The sequence below is a fragment of the Cricetulus griseus genome, chromosome 4 (assembly GCF_003668045.3).
Source record: "Cricetulus griseus strain 17A/GY chromosome 4, alternate assembly CriGri-PICRH-1.0, whole genome shotgun sequence".
In the NCBI taxonomy this organism is placed as follows: domain Eukaryota; kingdom Metazoa; phylum Chordata; class Mammalia; order Rodentia; family Cricetidae; genus Cricetulus; species Cricetulus griseus.
The window spans coordinates 179,428,699-179,445,621 of record NC_048597.1 but is presented as its reverse complement, the minus strand read 5'-3'; the positions used below and the strand labels follow the sequence as shown (position 1 = coordinate 179,445,621).

Here is a 16,923-nt window from a genome sequence, read left to right as displayed (position 1 = left end):
AGCAAACTTGCATAATAACAGTGACAATAGCCAACTGTTAGCCAGCACGTGCTGTCTGCCCAGAGAACTCACAAGAATATCTCTACCTTGACAGCAGTCTATCCAATAGATATGGCAGCTTCCATTTTACAAGCTGGGTTCAACAGCTTAGTGACCTTGATTCACAACTCCTCAGTCTGAGTTCTCATAGTACTTGTCATTTTAACCAGTGTCTGGGGTCTCATGGGAATCGGCAGCACATTCCCTACAGGGGAAAAAAAAAAAAAAAAACAAACAAGAAAACATGAGTTTGAACATACCTACATGCCCTAACCCAGGTCCACAAATTTGAGCCAGGAATAGAGGTTATAAGATAAAGGAACAGCTAGTCACAGACATGGTAAACACAGGAACCTGCTCCAATTCTCCCTATCAGACTAAACATAAAATAGAATCCAAAGTCCCTTGAAGTTGGAGAGATGGTTCTGTGGCTAAAATCACTAGATGCTCTCATAAAGGACCCAAGTTCGATTCCCAGCACCCATGCGGGGCAGCTCCAGGGGAATCGTCACCCTCTTCTGGCCTGTTGGGGCATTTACATGCAGGTGCATGAGTGTGTGTGCATGCCCTCATGTGCACATATAAATATTAAAAACAAAATATTTTTACACTTTTCTTTTTGCTACTGCCCTAGCTATGTGGAATTCAAATATTTGAACTTTACCATTCCCTTCCTCTTCTAAGAGCTGTAGATAAGCTGATAGGATCTGGTACAGCCTGCATTCATGTATCCCCCATTGTGGTTAAAACCCAAGAAGCATTCTGTAAATTCTGCTTTACCACACATGAATGAACTAAGGAGTATTTACTGTGATAACAATGGACATAACAGCTGACATTATGCACCTTAGGTCCTATGTAGAACTGTTCGCTCGCATTACCTATTATATCTGAGGCAAACCTATGATATCATTCTTGTGGTCTTTACATTGGACACCAAACTCAGAAACATTCAGTAACTTGCTCATGGTAGATTATTATTCTGTAATCAAAATCTGTCATGATTCCCACAGTCAATGTTAATAACACTACTTATATTCACTGCATCTGTGTCATTTGCTATGTTATATGCACACTGTATAATATGCCTTAATCCCCCAATAACTCATTTACTACCCATTAGTGGGGATTCCTTTCATTTCCTTTCCTGGATGACTATGAATAAGTTATTTAACTTCTGAGGTGCTGTTTTTTGTTTATGAAACATACATAATCCAATTCTCAAGGCTCCTGTGACAACTCTAGAGACAGTCATCTAGCACATTGTCTGTGCCCTGGATGCAAAACACACACAACATGCCCAAACCGAACCTCTCTTTTGCCTGAATTTGATTTGATTCATTCAACACTCCTTGGAAAGCCCATTCATTTGCAAGGCAGCACCTTAGAAATAACCTCTATCCAAACTCTAACTGAAAGGTCTCAGAATCTCTTTCAACTCAAGCTGAAAGCAACTCTCTTAAAGAATAAACACCAGTTTTCATAAGAAAGGATGGGGGTCGCAGAGGGGCACAGTCTTCAAAAGCCAGATATGGTCAATGTGTGTCTCCAAAGGATGGTGCCAACAGCTGGATGTATGAAGTATATTTCCCTAATTAAAATTAGCACCCTGCCTAACAAGATTGTGTTTTTTAATTGATATATATATATATATATATATATATATATATATAATCTTAAGTATACACTTGATGATTTCTTTACATAGGAATACACCCCTGTAACCCCACCCAAGACAAATATGGAACATTTCCGGAATCCCATGACCACCCCCCAGGCCCAGAGTGATTAAAAATCAACAGAGAAAGGACCTCTAAAATCAGAACTGAAAGCATAAAGGGGGGAACTTCCAATGCTAGGCAGCAAGAAGGTTGGATATGAGAAAGGTCATTGGGTAAGACAAACCTGACTTCTGGCTTCTTTGGAATGGTGCATGCAGCATGCTTCTGTGAGCTCATGCTCACTTTGTTCCTCAGTCCTCACAAGGGCTGCAACCTACTCCAGGCTTAATCCTATTTTGCTTGTAAGGAAACAAACTTGTTCAGGGTTTTGGAGGAGAAAGGCTCCAACTGCAGCAGAAGAGCAGGCTGTGGGATCACATCAGCAAATCCATCCACGTGGCAGAGGGACCTGGGAGGGCCAGGCGTCAGGTTACCAGGCAGCACTGCGACAGCCAGTATAAAAGCCCTGACCAGCTGTCCTGGAACACCAGCGATCAACCCTGTCGCGCGCGCTTTGAATTTCTCGTGTTTGAAAACCGTCTGACACAGAACACCAGGTATATGAATGGGAACCCAATTGAGACTTGGATGTCCTCTCCGAAAGGAGCGGAGCCACGGTTTCTGGTGTGTGTGTGTGTGTGTGTGTGTGTGTGTGTGTGTGTGTGTGTGTGTGTGTGTGTTCCCGTTGACTGGAGTGATATTAGACTTCTGAGGTGTCAGGAAATGGATGCACAAATGCACAAAGCAAAGTGTCTTTTGGCACCAGGGACAGGGGCTAAACAAAGGTTACAGGGCCAGTTCGGGAGGATGGAGAAGACTGCAGCAAGCTGCAAATTACATGACAGCCAACTGGAGACAGGGCGGGTGATAAAACGATTGCTTCTCAGTCTCTAAAAACAGTTTGCAACGGGAGTGAGGGATGCACTTTGCCTTGTAACGGTCTGGACAGGACTAAGTCAAAAAAGGGGACAGAAATTCCCATTTTCATGCAGGCTGCCTCTGACAGGTGTGCCTTTGTATATTTCAGGCAGCCTCAAACAGAGAATCACCAGGTTCCAGGACCAGAGGCCAGATGTGGTGTCTGGAGCAGCTCTTAAGGAACCGAGACGGGTTTCTCCCAGGGCGAGCCCGCCGCACCAAAGCTCATTCGTCTGCTGCGTGCATGAACGTGCTCACTCCTGACCGCATTCCAGAGTTCTGCATCCCACCAAGGCTGGAGCCTAGCACCTCCTGGGCTGCGCTAAGCGATGCCTGGGCTGCAGACTCGGAGACAGAAGACCACGCAGCTCGCACCGACTGGGACCCGCGCTCCCAGGCCGCGCTCTCGCTGCCGCACCTGCCCCGCGCACGCACCGCCTACGGCTTCTGCGCGCTGCTCGAGAGCCCGCACACACGCCGAAAGGAGTCGCTCTTCCTCGGCCACCCAGGTGCCAGAGTCCTCGTGTCCGGGCTTCGCCACCGCTCACAAACCTACGGAAGTCCGCGCCGAGTCCCGGACTCCTTGCCGCGCAACCCAAATGCCGCCGCGGTCCCGCCACCTATTCCTGTGCCCCGCAGACGCTGCTTCCTGCGCGCCCCTGATGGGCTGCTGAGCCGCGCTCTGAGGATGCCTCGAGGTCGGACCGGCGCGTGCTCCTCGTCCTCCCGCGACAAGCATGAGCGCGCCGCCTCTTGCTCGTCCGCGGTCCCTGCGAGTCCACGCCCCGAGCTCCTGCAAGCCGAGGCCAGCGTGGCTCTGGGCCGCGGGGACTGCACGCTGCGCCTGGCCGCCGAGTACTGTCCGCGCAGCGCCTGTCTCCGCCTCCGCCTGCTGCGCGCAGAGGGCTTGGCCGCCGCACTCGAACCCCGCGCCCTGGGCTGTCGCCTCAGCCTGGTGCTGCAGCAATCGGGCCAGCAGCGTGCCAGTGTTCTCCGCCGCAGCCGCAAGGCCGCCCTGGACCAGGACTGCTGCTTCGACGGACTCTCGGAGGAGCAGCTGCGCCGCCTGTCAGTGCGCATCAAGGCGGAGAGCAAGGGCCGCGGGCTGGAGCGTGGACGGCCGCTGGGCCAGGGCGAGCTGCTACTGGGCTCGCTGCTGCTCCTCTGAGCCCAGATTCCGTGAGGTCATGGACACTGAAGGTCGTTTGGCCTCGTGATACACACACTCTTGGCCCTGGGACATTTGCAGACAGTCTTGACTCTTAGTCCAGGAACACTCACAGACTCTTGGCTTTTGAACCTTCAAGGTCACTTGTCTTTGAGACACTCCCAACTCTTGGATCCTGAGAGTAGCCTTATCCTGGCACACTACTCACAGCCTGTTGGCTCTTGGGCACTGGCAGCCGTTTGCACAAAATAAACACGTCTTCATTTTTCTAATCAGGTCTTTGCTTCAAACCAATCTGTCAGAGATGATCCTGGATTATCACAGTAACCGTTGTAACTTCTTTTTGAATGGGCAAACACCTTGAAATTCCCATTGAGTGATGGGGTAGTATTGGGCATTGTTTCCCACTATAGACAGCAATTATATTTCATGTGTATCATACACTCGAACTGGAAGATAGTTAATGTCATGCAGTATTAGACCAGCCTCATATAAAAAGTTCGTTCATTCCATGGTTATCTTTTGAGACTCACAGTGTTAGTTACTTATATAGCATTAAGATGTTGGTAAGAAAGGCCAAAGTCTGGAAAGATTGCTGAGTAGGTAAAAGGTGCTTTGAGCTATGCCTCGTCGCCTGAATTCGAGTCTAGTGAGGATTGTGACAGCTACATGATGGAGAGGGAAAATCCCCATAAGCCTTCCTCCGGCGTGACGTCATCCCAACACACATAAATAACGTAATTCAATCATTTTTAATAAAAAGTCAGCAAGAAATGTCTTCAAGTAGGGACTCCACTCATTTCCTAAGATCTGTGTGCTGGGAATCCAATAAAGATGTGGAAATCATTTTTAATATTTAAGTAGCAGTTATAATAGCTTTACAAATTTTAACTTGTTTCATTCGGAGAGTAGCCTTGAATAGGAGGAACAACTCTCCCCATCATGCAGATGAGGCACAGAATAAAGAGAAGGCAGGGTCTGAATGCAGGACATCATTAAAATGCTTGCCTGGAATGGGGGTCTAGCTCAGTTGGTCCAGTGCTTGCCTGACATGTACAAGAAACCCCTGGCTTCTATCACCAGAATTGCACAACCTTAAGTCCTATTAATTCACACCTGTAATTTCAATACTGGGAGGTGGATAAGAAGTTCAAGGCCATCCTCAGCTTCATAAGGAGTTAAAAGTCAGCTTAAGTTACATGAGACCCTGCCTGAACAAAATGAAATGCTCATCCAAAAGTGATGAGATCTTGCAACTTGTCTGAAAATGGCTACGAGTTTGAAATCATATTCGTCACTTCATCAGAAAAAGAAGTGATGTATGACATCTGTCTGAGACTGAGGAGAACGCTGACCCACCTCAGGCTCACAGGGTCCAGAACCTCAATTTCACTAACTCAGGTCAAGCTAAGCTGCCAGGGCCAGCAGTCTGGAGAGCACCCAAAACAGTGTTCCACCTCAGCTTCTGATAAGCTTTCCTGTGTCTTGAGGATGAGTTTCCTGCATCCCTCACACTCACTACCAAGCATTCATGTAAGTGGAAAACATATCCAAAGCAGGGGTAGAAGACATCAAAGTATACAATACAGTGTAAGTGTGGCAACATTATCAAACTGAAATGGTTTCTGTTGCTACTTGACTTGGTAGTTTTAACTATGGGTGCTGGTGAAAAAAAATGCTATTTAGAAAAGAGTTTTTGTTTCTGATACATCTCAAACTGAATACAGGTTACTGTGGTGAGGATTCACAGCAGCGACCATTGGAAAGTTATTGACATAGTCTAAACCACCTGCTTCCAAAAACTTACTGCTGTGGGCCTCATGAGTAGCTCTTGTCTGACTTATGCCCTTTTCCCTATTTACAGAATTCTGGACCTTCAAGCCAATTGTTTTTGGTGGTGATGGTGGTGGTGGTTTTGGTTTCTGTTTGTTTTGTTTTCATTTTTATTTGTTTGCTTGCTTGGTTTTTGGTTTTCCAAGACAGGGTTTCTCTGTGTAATCCTGGCTGTTCAAGAACTCACTCTGTAGATCAGACTGGCCTCAAACTCACAGAGATCTGCTTGCCTCTGCCTCTACAGCGTCGGGTTTAAAGGATTAAAGTTTGGGATTAACAGGCTGGCTCCTGTTGTTTTTAATGTATAAACTTTTCGTGACTTTAGAGGTCTCCTAAGATGAAAGTAAAAAGTGAAAACAACTTAGTCTGTGACATGTTGTTGTGGGGTTTCTGTTTTCTTTGCACTAGTGGTTGAGGTATAACTAGTCCTTATTCTAGATAGTGATACTGTCTCTGTCCTTGCTTTATGTAAGCATGTCACTTTATTAGGTAATTTCCTCCCAAAAGGTGAGTTAATATATTTGAATGTCCTAAACTCTCCAAGAAATCCTGTTGGGTACTTCTAAACCAGAATCTCCGTCAATTAAAGTTATGGTTGACCTAAAGCCCAAGACTGTAGTTTGGAAGGATTTCTAAAAGACTGAAATATAATAAAAAAGTAAATAACTGAACTATGGAATTCCAGTATTGTTTTGTGCAGCAATGTCATATCTTAAGAGTGTATCAGAATGGCAAATATTACATTGTTTCAAATCACATTACTATAAGAGCTAAAACCAGAATTAATTCTTTTGTCTTTTAGCCTCGTGGACTCCCACATCACTAATTCCAAAAAGAGAGACATTTTGCACACATTTATTTCTCATCACTGAATAAATTTGAATTACATTTAGCAAACCATATTTGTATATATAATATATATATATATATATATATTATTTTTTTTTTTTTTGCCATACCATTAGTCTTTTCCAGGGGCAAAGTTAAATTTGGTTTGTACTTACTGCCCTCTAGTGGATTGCTCCAGGGATTGTTCGTGGCTCTCACCTTGTTAGACCATCTTGGGTAATCCAAAATTCTGTATTCTTTTTTCTTTCTTTTTTGCTTTTTTCTTTTTGAAATAGTGTCTCCTATAGTTCAGCCTGTCCATCTCAAACTACTTATATAACCAAAGTGAGGGAAGCAACCTCCTCAGGCTGGGATCCAAATGGAAAGGAGAAAATGGGCTTTAGCACCAACATTCATCTCTCTGCTTCCTGAATGACGACACAATGGGAACTGCTGCTTCAAGCTCCTGCCTCCGAGATTTCCCACCATGATGGTCTGTACCACAGAGCCAGGAGTCCTCCAGTTGTTTTGCTGAGGCATTCAGTAACAATGAGAAAAGTCATGCATCCACTAATGTCCCCAAAAGCCAGTTTGAGTAGAGTGAGACCTTCTTTCAAACTGATGTCATGGCTGTTATAAGCCCATGATAAGATTCACAGCTAATAAAATTTTGCTATGCCCACACCAAAAAAATCATAAAAGCTGGATTTATAAGCACAGTAGGAGATTTCAGATTAATTTCCTGTTTGTTTTATGTTGACTTTACAACTCTAGGGGCAGAAGATACTCTTTGAAGACCAGAATTCAACTGAGAATACTTCCAACTAGTGACAGGGTATTCACAGATTGACTGGGAAAGTGGTACCTTAATGGACCACCTAGTCAATGTGTAGACATTGCAAAATGGCACTATCTTCTACAGCATTCATACTCAAGAAGTGCACAACCGAGTTATCACAGTCATGTTCTCAGTAGGTTTACTGTCTTGCATTTATAGCTAGCCTTGGTAGAATGTGGCTGCATCGGTCCCAGGGACTTAAAGTTGCATATGCCTGAACAAATTTGGACACCTTTTACTCTTCTGTATTTCTCTTGCCTTAATATCATGGAGATCACCTACAGACCACCTTTCCCTTGTATTTCAAGATGCTTTGCCCAAATCTGGTATTCTCACCTATGCCCTGGGAGTCACTGTGAATTGCTGAGGTGACATGTAAAAGAAAAATCAGACTCAAGTCATCTTTTAGAAAAGTTCAAGTCACACCAAAGCTCATATTTGCAGAGTTAAATGAATTGTCTTTGCAAAATGAGGTAACAAAATTCATTTAAACTGGCATATTACTTTGTTGTCTAGAAGGTTTTCTTTGAGCATATTAAGACATTTAAACCACAGAGACAAGATTGTGCTTTATTCCAAGAAGCTACAGGCCCCTGCAGCCCAGCAAGAAACATCAGCACCCTTTTTCCCCATCCCACCCTTTAATATTTTTTCATAAATTTATTTTTACATATGTGTATGTACCCATATGTCTGTATGTACACCACATGTATGCAGTTGGCCACAGAGGCCAGAAGAGGGAGCCAGATCCACCAGGAGCTGCAGTTACAGGTGGTTGTGAGCTACTTAATATGAGTGCTGGGAACTGAGCCTGGGTCCTCTACAAGATGATGAACCGATTGCTCCAAACAACTTCTTGATGCTTCATAGTGATCCTTGTCTTCCTCCTCCTTTTACTGCCTATCTCCCAGTGCAAGAAGCTGATCATCTGCTTTCTAGTACTATAAATTGTTATAGGAATTTTGTCTATGTTGAGGTCAGATGTCCAAAGGAGTAGAGTGTTGGTTCAAGAGGCATGGTTCACATTCAGCTGGAATGGATCATGGAGTTCCCTGGCTGACTTGGGTCAAGGGAAAGAAAGGCCCTCAGGAGAGGAAAAGGCAGGACCAGGAAGTTAAGTGGCCTTTTCAAGACAGGAAGTGAACAGTAGCAATGTGTCATGGTCACCTGTGGTTATCTCAGGTTTTTATCTTTAATTTTTATCTCCAATTTTCACTTTATAATAACTGTAAAAGAAATCGCTATGGTAAATGACTTTGCACTTACGGGATTTTATGTGCATGGAAAAGCAGAGTATTCTTTTTGGTAGGTATGGTTCCTGTTACACAGGTGCTATGCAGTGTATCCATGCCATTTCCCACATCAATGGTCTGTTCCTTTGTACTGCTGAAGATGACCATTGAATGGAAATGCCAAGACTCTTTCAAGCATGCACCTGTTTGAACTGTTTTCTGTTTCTTGTGTTTGACATTTCCCCCACCCCCTCTCCTTTTCTCTTTTCCCCCAGTCTCAGGTTTTAATTAAGCATTTATGTGACTATTTTTCTCTTCCCTCTTAGCATATCAATTATATTTATAATTTTTCTCATCATTTGCTTAGTCTGTGTGTATGTAGTATGAATTATAACTAACTATAACCCACTTTTTTTTTTCTGAGACAGAATCTCATGGTCTCATGTAGCCCAGGGTGACTTCAGACTTACTATGCATCCAACAATAACCTTGACTCCTTGACTGTCCCACCTCTGTCCCCCATGTGCTAGGACTACTGCCACGTGTCATGAAGCAGACTGAATCCACTTTCTAGTAACATTATGCTGATCCACACTGTTGACATCACCCTGGAGTAACAGAGAAGAGGTTCACAAAAGGGTAATATTTATTTGGGAACAGCCAAGAAATGGCAACATGTGTGCCATAGCAAACCATGGGCATGCCCAAGGAGGCTGAGGCAAGAGGAAGTTTTTAAAGGTGAAATGGGAAATATCACATGAGGTGTTTCAAAACAACAATCCTTGGCTACAGGGATCAATAGAAAGGGTGGCCCTAGTTCAAGTCTAAGCAGAGATTGCTGGGCAATGTCTTCACAGAAGGTCTGGTGACCTACATATAAAGGTCACGGTTCTGCAGGTCTTCTGTGAAGTCGTTATTGCTATGTCGTCACAGTGAGTTCCAGGTGAGCCAAGGCTACACAGAGAAATCCTGTCACGAAGAAAAATAAACCCCTCCTTCATGACCTTCCTTTATACGATTATTTTTAGGGCTTCACAAAACTGCCTCTGCACCGATTCTGACAACCTTTGCAACAAGCAGTAAGGGGTATAAGTGAAACCCTAACAACAATTTCCTCTTATCCTTTGTTGTCTTCAGTCGTTTCACACATCTGATCTTTGGTATCTGTTGTTCCTTTTCATCAAACATTTACCCATTCCCCACAAATATCTCACGAGCACCACCTCTTTCTGTCTCTCCTAGCAGGTCAGTCACTCACATTACCCATTCTGGAGCTGTCCCACTGTTCCTGGATCTTCTGCCCTGGGTTTTTCCCTTCATTATTTTCTTTCCTTTGCATTTCAGCTTGAGAGGACTTCTGATGTTTTTTTTTAGTGATGCTCTGTTTATCAAGGATGCCATCAAAAACTTCCTTTCTGTTTCAGTGTTTTAAATTCTTAACATTTCCCTTAGACATTTTAGTGGTTTACATCCTTATACTGCCCCCTCCCCCATGCATGAGTGCTGTTTACTTCTCCCATTACAAACCCTAACATCGAAAAGAGAGTTATAAAAAACTCCACGTTGGCTCATAGAAACTACATCACATCCTAATCTGGATCTTTAGTTTACTTTGTCTCTTTAAAATGTGTCACCCCCTACAACCCCATGTCTTTAGTGTATCTTGTATTTTTTATTGAAAGACGTACATAATATACTAGAGACATAGGAACTGAGCCTTCAGGCCTTTTGTGTTTACGTGAGGAGTCACACTGTGCTTACTGTTTGCAGTAGCTGTGGGGCTGAAGTCTTCAGTTTGCCTTGGTGTCCTTGTTTTTAATCTCCTTTGTTGTCTTGTTTTCCCTGAGAGTATCTTCTTAGGGCAGGTGCCTTGCAGCTCTTTCAGCTACTCACTGCTATACGGGAGTCTGCTGGTGCAGTCTTACAGATGGGAGATGGAAAGTTGGGGGTAATCTTATGGTCAAATCTCAGACTTTTAGGGCTAGCAAGATGGCTTCCTGGGGAAAGGCACTTTCCGGGAAGCCTGACAACCTGAGTCCAAACCCTGGAATCTAAATAAAAGGTAGAGGAACCTACATGGGTTTATAGAGATGCCCCTTGCCAGGAAGCTGACAATCCCATCCTCCCTTCCTGTATCACCAGCAGCTGGTGGAGCAGAAACATGAGCTGTCTATTGACATCAGAGCCACAGCACCTCAGCAGAGCCGGTCTCCAACAGCCACTCGTCAAAGGCACCACTCCATCCACAATCCAGATTGGATGTTGGTCTGGCCTCTCCACAGCAACTCTGTTACGTACTGCCTATTAATAACACCATTGTCCCCCCTCACCCCTACCTCTGGAATCCGAGATGACTGCAAAACATTTTCAAAGGATGAAAGGAAATAATGTTATTTCAAGTTCTGAGAACAGTCGCTGGCTCCCAGAGCCACTCGATAAATACTCTGCATTTTTTCCATTTTCCATGACACACTACTTTTTTGTCAAACTTGTAGCATGTTAGGCCCATGCTATCTTACATATAGGACCCTATAGCTAAAAGAGTTAGTAGGAAAGTTGGACTTATGAGAGTCATTTGGGAAAGAAGATGAAGGCACCAAACAATAGTATTGTAAAGATTCTTTTTCTGCTTGAGACGAGGTCTCATGTAGCCCAGGCTGACCCCTGACTTGCTACCTTCCTGAGGTGTGCCTTGAACTTCTGGTCTTCTTTCTTAGTCCTCCATCCCATGTGATTACAGGCAGCTGCTGCCATACCTGGTTATCAAGGATTCTTAAAATCTGCAAACTGAGAAAGGTTTGAATACTTGCTATCAGATCCCAGATGCCACATAAGCACACTAAGGCTTAGATTCCTTTATGCCATAAAGACAGGACAAGGATTTCATGAGTAGACCATGATGCCCAGCGAAGGCAGTGATATTTGCCCATGTGACCACAAGTCCTCTGCTAGACCTTGGTGTTGTATGATATTTTGATTGTGTTCCAACAAATAAAACTTGCTTGGAGTCTGAGGGTAGATCTAGCCACTAGCTGACCTAGATTAACCATAGAGGTTTGGAGGACTGTAGATAGAGAGGCATCAGGAAGTAAGGTGGGGCAGAGAGGGGATCTCGGCCCTTTTGGACTGAGGAATGGTAGAGGTAGAAAGCTACTGGTGGCTGCTCCCTGCTTCTCTGATCTTTCAAGTTCTTACCCCGATACCTGACACCCAATTTTTTTATTGATAAAGATTAATTAGGTTAACACTTCACCTTGGTTCCCAGGTGGACTTGACTTTTGTCCACAGGAAGGGTATAAAAAGGGTAACCTACAAAAGGAACTAAATTTGGGAGACCAAACAAACTGTTGTAGAAATATCCCAAGTCCACGGGAGCTCCTTTGGGGGAGGTTCCCTCGGTGGTCATGTTGCTGGGAACCTAACCTCCTGACTTCTCAGCATACAAAGTTAGAATATGAATTAACAATTAGAAGACTTCGGTCAAATTTCCTGTTATTTTTATCATTATATTTGATCACTCTTGGACAATCCCAGCCCCTCCATCTTTGGTAAGTATTTGGCTGTGTGATTAATGACATAATTAGCAGCAGTTGAAAGAATGAGCTGTCCTGAAAAGTAAGTAAACCAAAGCTTTTGTACTAAAGATACAAAGACTGGGTTTGAGCCGAGATCAATTTATTATTTTTTTATTTTATTTAACCCTTTTTTATGAGTTCTAGATGAAGGCCTGAGAGTTTAATTACTGGACAAAAGCCCTTAAACTTGGTGAATATTTACTATTCTTAAACACCTTAAAACATTTCCAAACATTAAGTTAAATCTACAACAGGGGACAGAACTTAAACACATCCATCAACTTAAAATTGACTTTCTCAGCATCTTCGCATTGTAGATGGAAAAGGAGAGATGGGAAAGCCATGGATTCCTCATATTTGAACTGCTAGTTAATGGCATTTCCTGACTCCCAAATCATGCTGTCACATGACACAGGACTAGCTACATTGGTATATTGCTGATTTTTATACTACAAAGGGTTTCATTGGGAAAGTGCTTGCTATACAAACATGAGAACCTGAGTTCAAATCCCCAACCACCACATAAAAAGTCAATGTACTTGTAATCTCATCCCTGGGGAGGTAGAGACAGGATCTGGAGGCTTTCTGGCCCTCTAGTCTAGCTACTCTGTGAGTTAGTTTCAGTGGCTGATCTTGTCCAAGAAAATAAGGTGAAAAGGCTATAGAGGAAGGCAATCCATGGCTGCCACACATGTGTACACATGCATGCATCACATATGTGTACATCACACACACATTTTAAAATAATATAAATAAATAAAAACTTGTACTATTACAGAACTTTGAAAATGGGCCATTGCCAAATATAATCACTTTCCTTTCAACTAAGGCCTAAAATATTTCTGTCTTTGTCCACTACCTCCCAGCCTTTGCTCCTAAGTGAGAATATATTCATATGGCTCTAATAACATACACATCGTTATGACTATAACTTATAAATTGCTCATGTTGACACTAAGTCTTTACTAGCATAGTCTTTGAAGAAGATTCATAATAATTAATGATGTGTGATCATAATTAGTCTAAAAAATAAAAACTCAGAGTCAGATATTGGGGTAACAATCTAGAAGATCGGAGAAGAAAGCAACCACAGTCACCTTTTACCTCTCTGGCGACTCAGACTGAAAAGGGCCAAGCTCCTGTCTCCACCCCGCCTTATCACTTCCTCTCTCCACCCAGCCTTATCACTTCCGTCTGTCTGTACAGACCCCTAGACCTCTATGGTTAACTAGTGGCTAGCTCCACCCTCTGATCTCCAGGCAAGCTTTGTCAGAATACAAATAAAATATTACAGCAAATTAATATGCTTCTCTACTATTGAACTTTTTAACTCTTCCTACTTTATTTTTCCTTTTAAAAAATTTTATAGAGTCTTTCAACAAACCCTGTGAACATTGTGTTGGCCCATAGCATACACTCACTCTTCCAGGCTGGCTGCCATATTCTTTGGCAAAGTGAATACAGAAAGACAGGATTGCTGGGGAGGGGGAAACCTAAACTTAACAGGTACGCAAGTAAAGATCTGAGCCTTCTGTGGAAAGCACAGCACTCACTTTGTTCCTGCAGGTAAGACAGAGCAGAGAGGAGTAAGTCTGCTGTGACTGATGTGCTGGAGTCCACTGTTATCTCCTGAAAGGCTCTGATGGTCTGAGATCCGGAGAGCCCTCTTGTATCCAATCCCATTTCCACATCTGGATCAAAACACAATTCAAACAGCGAAAACGCTGTTTCCGTTGGGACTTTTTGCTTTAATAGATCCTTCTCTCATACAATACATCCTGACCACATTTTCCCCTCCTTCCACTCCACCCAGCGCCCCTCTCACCTCCCCTCTCCCCCTAGATGATCTCCCCACTCCATTTCCTTTCAGAAAAGAGCAGGCCTCTAAGAGACAACAACCAAACATGATAAAACAAGATACAACAAGACAAGACAAAAATCCTCATACTGAGACTGGACAAGGAAACCCAATAGGAAGAAAAGAGTCCCAAGAGCAGGCAAAACAGTCAGAGACACACCCACTCCCACTGTGAGAAGTCCCACAAACATACACACAGAGGGCCTGGTGAAAACCCTTGCAATCCCTGTGCTTGCTGTTTCAATCGCTGGCGCCCCAATGAGCCCTGCTTAGTTGATTGATTGGGCAATGTTCTCCTAGAGTCCTCCCCTCAGACTCCTACAATCTTTCCTCCCCGAGCTCCAAAGAGAGGGACCAGAACAGACCTCCAATTTAGACTCTTTTAGTCCACCTGATGTCTGGCTGTGGGTCTCTGCACCCACTCCCCTCTGCTGCCAGATAAAGTCTCTCTGATGACAACTGGACAAGACACCAATCCTCTGTGCTATCCAATTCTCCCATTCCTGACCATCCAGGCAGTGTCAGGCATGGGCTCCCTCTCATGGTGTGGGCCTCATATTAAACCAGTCACTGGTTGGCCACTTCCACAAGTTCTGTACCACCATTGCCCCAGCACATCTTACAGACAGGATAGATTGTAGGTCTAGGGTTTTGTGACTGGGTTGGTGTCTAGATTTTTCTTTCTGTAGCCTGAAGAGTACCTTTCTGCTCCAAAGAGACTAGAATGTAGATGTGAAGGCTCCAGGCAGGCACCAACTCAACCTCTGTACATTCAATGAACTATGTGGAGCACCGCTGTCATTTTTGGAGAGTGACCCTCTGCCCTAGCATCAGCCTGGGTTGTTTAGGGATCTCCACAGGACTCCCGTGGGCAACAACTCAACTAAATGCAACCCAGTCCCACTACTGAAAGCTTTGCTTGGCTACAAAAGATGGCCAGTTCAGACTTAGTATCCACCATTACCAGGAGGCCTCACTAGGGTCACACTCATAGATTCCAGGAGATTCCCACAGCACTAGGCTTTTAAAGGGAAACAACTGTTTCTTTTCCTGGTATATAAACTGCCCACAGAAGTGCCTGGGAAAGAAGCTGGCAGTAATGAGTTCTTTGTATCAAACTCAGTCCTGATTTACTGAGAGAATAAACTGATATCATGCAAATACATCTTCTTAGGCTTGTGCTTTCAAAATTAAAGTTTCATCATGAAAGTGAGCAATGCATTACTATTTAACATACATATCAAGGAAGGTGTTGTGCAATTAGAGAGCCATGTGTACAGTTGATTTAGACTGTGGCTAGCATGAAGGGAGGGGTGAGGGTATGTATTGGGAAGATTTTGGATATCCTTTGTGAACTTCATTATAGACAAATAAGAATTTGGGGCTGGAGAAATGTCTCAGTGTGTAAGAGCCCCCAGAAGAGCTGGGTTCAGTTCCTATCACCCAACGTTCCAGAAAATCCACTTCCTCTTCTGGCCTCTACAGGCACTAAGCATACATGTGGTACACAGGCATGCATGCAGACAAAACATAGTATATATATATATATATATTATATATATATATATATATTTTATAAATGTAATTTATATATAATAAAAATAAATAAATCAAAGTAAATGAAACAATTTTCAAAAAAAGAATGACTGCTACTAAAATTAGAGAAGCTAACAGGTGTTGGGGAAGACATGGAGAAGAGGAAGCCTTGACTACTATTGGAGTGTAAGTTAGTTAAAAAAAAAAAAAAAAACGGTATGAAACCTTGCCTAGAAATCCCACTACCAGGTATATAAGGGAATGATAGCAGTATTTCACAAAGTACTTACACACTCATGTTCATAGGAACACTATTCATGATTACCAAGAGGTGGAAGCAATCTGAGTATGCACAGACTGGTGAGGGATAAAGAAAAAATGTAGTATGTATGTGCCAGTGTAGTCAGACTTTCTTCAGGCTGCCAGCTCCCAAATAATGACATGGAGACTTATTAGTTATGCAAGCTTGGCCTTACCTTAGGCTTGTTCCCAAAGAGCTCTTAAAACTTAAATTAACCTGTTTATAATTCATCTACATTCTGCCATGTGGCTCATTACCTCTCCTCTATATTGTGTGTCTGACTTGCTCTACCTCTCACTGGTGAATTCTTCTTCCCAGAGTTCCTATCTCTACCACTCCCAGAGTTCCTATCTCTGCCTGCAAGTCCTGCTTATCCTCTCCCACCTCGGTATTGGCCATTCAGCTCTTTATTAAATCAATCAGAAGGTGCCTTGGCAGAGATGTATCTTCACAGTGTAGAAAAAGATTATCCCACAACACACCTTGGAATTTTATTTGGCCATAAGAATAGGGGAATCATCATTTGCAACAAAATGAATAGAAACAGGAGAGATTAAGTGAAATAAACCAGACACATACAACATAATCTCACCAATAGCAGAAATTTTAAAAGGTGACCATGTAGAATTGAGAGTGGGAACATGATTCTCAGAGGAGAAGAATGGGGGAAAGTTGTCCATGGGAACAAAGACACAATTAGATGGGAGAAAGAAGCTCTCATGTCTACTGCCTCGGGGTGACTATAGACAGTGATGATGTGCTATGTATTTTAAAAATCTATGAGAATGGGCTGAGAACTGTCTGGCCTCAGAGAAATGGTATGTGTCTGATGAGACAGCTATGCATACCCTAACTTCAACAATACACAGTGTCTGCATGTGCTACGATGTGCAGTATTAAAAATACATACCAGTTTATGTGTCTGTTAAACATTTCAAAGTGGAAGCAAACAAAAGGATAGTATATTTGCTATGCACATGGTATTACCTCATCCCCTCTGTTGGGTACATCAGCCACACATCATGTTTAATGATATTGAAAAAAAGAACCAGGGAGTTGGAAAGGAGTAGGAAGCC

The 16,923-nt window shown here is 43.3% G+C and overlaps 1 protein-coding gene across 1 annotated transcript; it reads left to right on the top strand.

Moving 5' to 3' along the window:
* The first annotated feature begins 2,832 nt into the window (after window positions 1-2,832).
* C2cd4a (C2 calcium dependent domain containing 4A) lies at window positions 2,833-3,846 on the top strand. Its single transcript, XM_027411405.2, has one exon. The coding sequence runs from the start codon at window positions 2,833-2,835 to the stop codon at window positions 3,844-3,846; it is 1,014 nt and encodes a 337-aa protein (XP_027267206.1).
* Window positions 3,847-16,923: the final 13,077 nt, after the last annotated feature.

What these genes read in the sequence shown, in the direction of transcription:
- C2cd4a (XM_027411405.2), top strand. Translation starts at nt 2,833, where the DNA reads ATGTGGTGTCTGGAGCAGCTCTTAAGGAACCGAGACGGGTTTCTCCCA.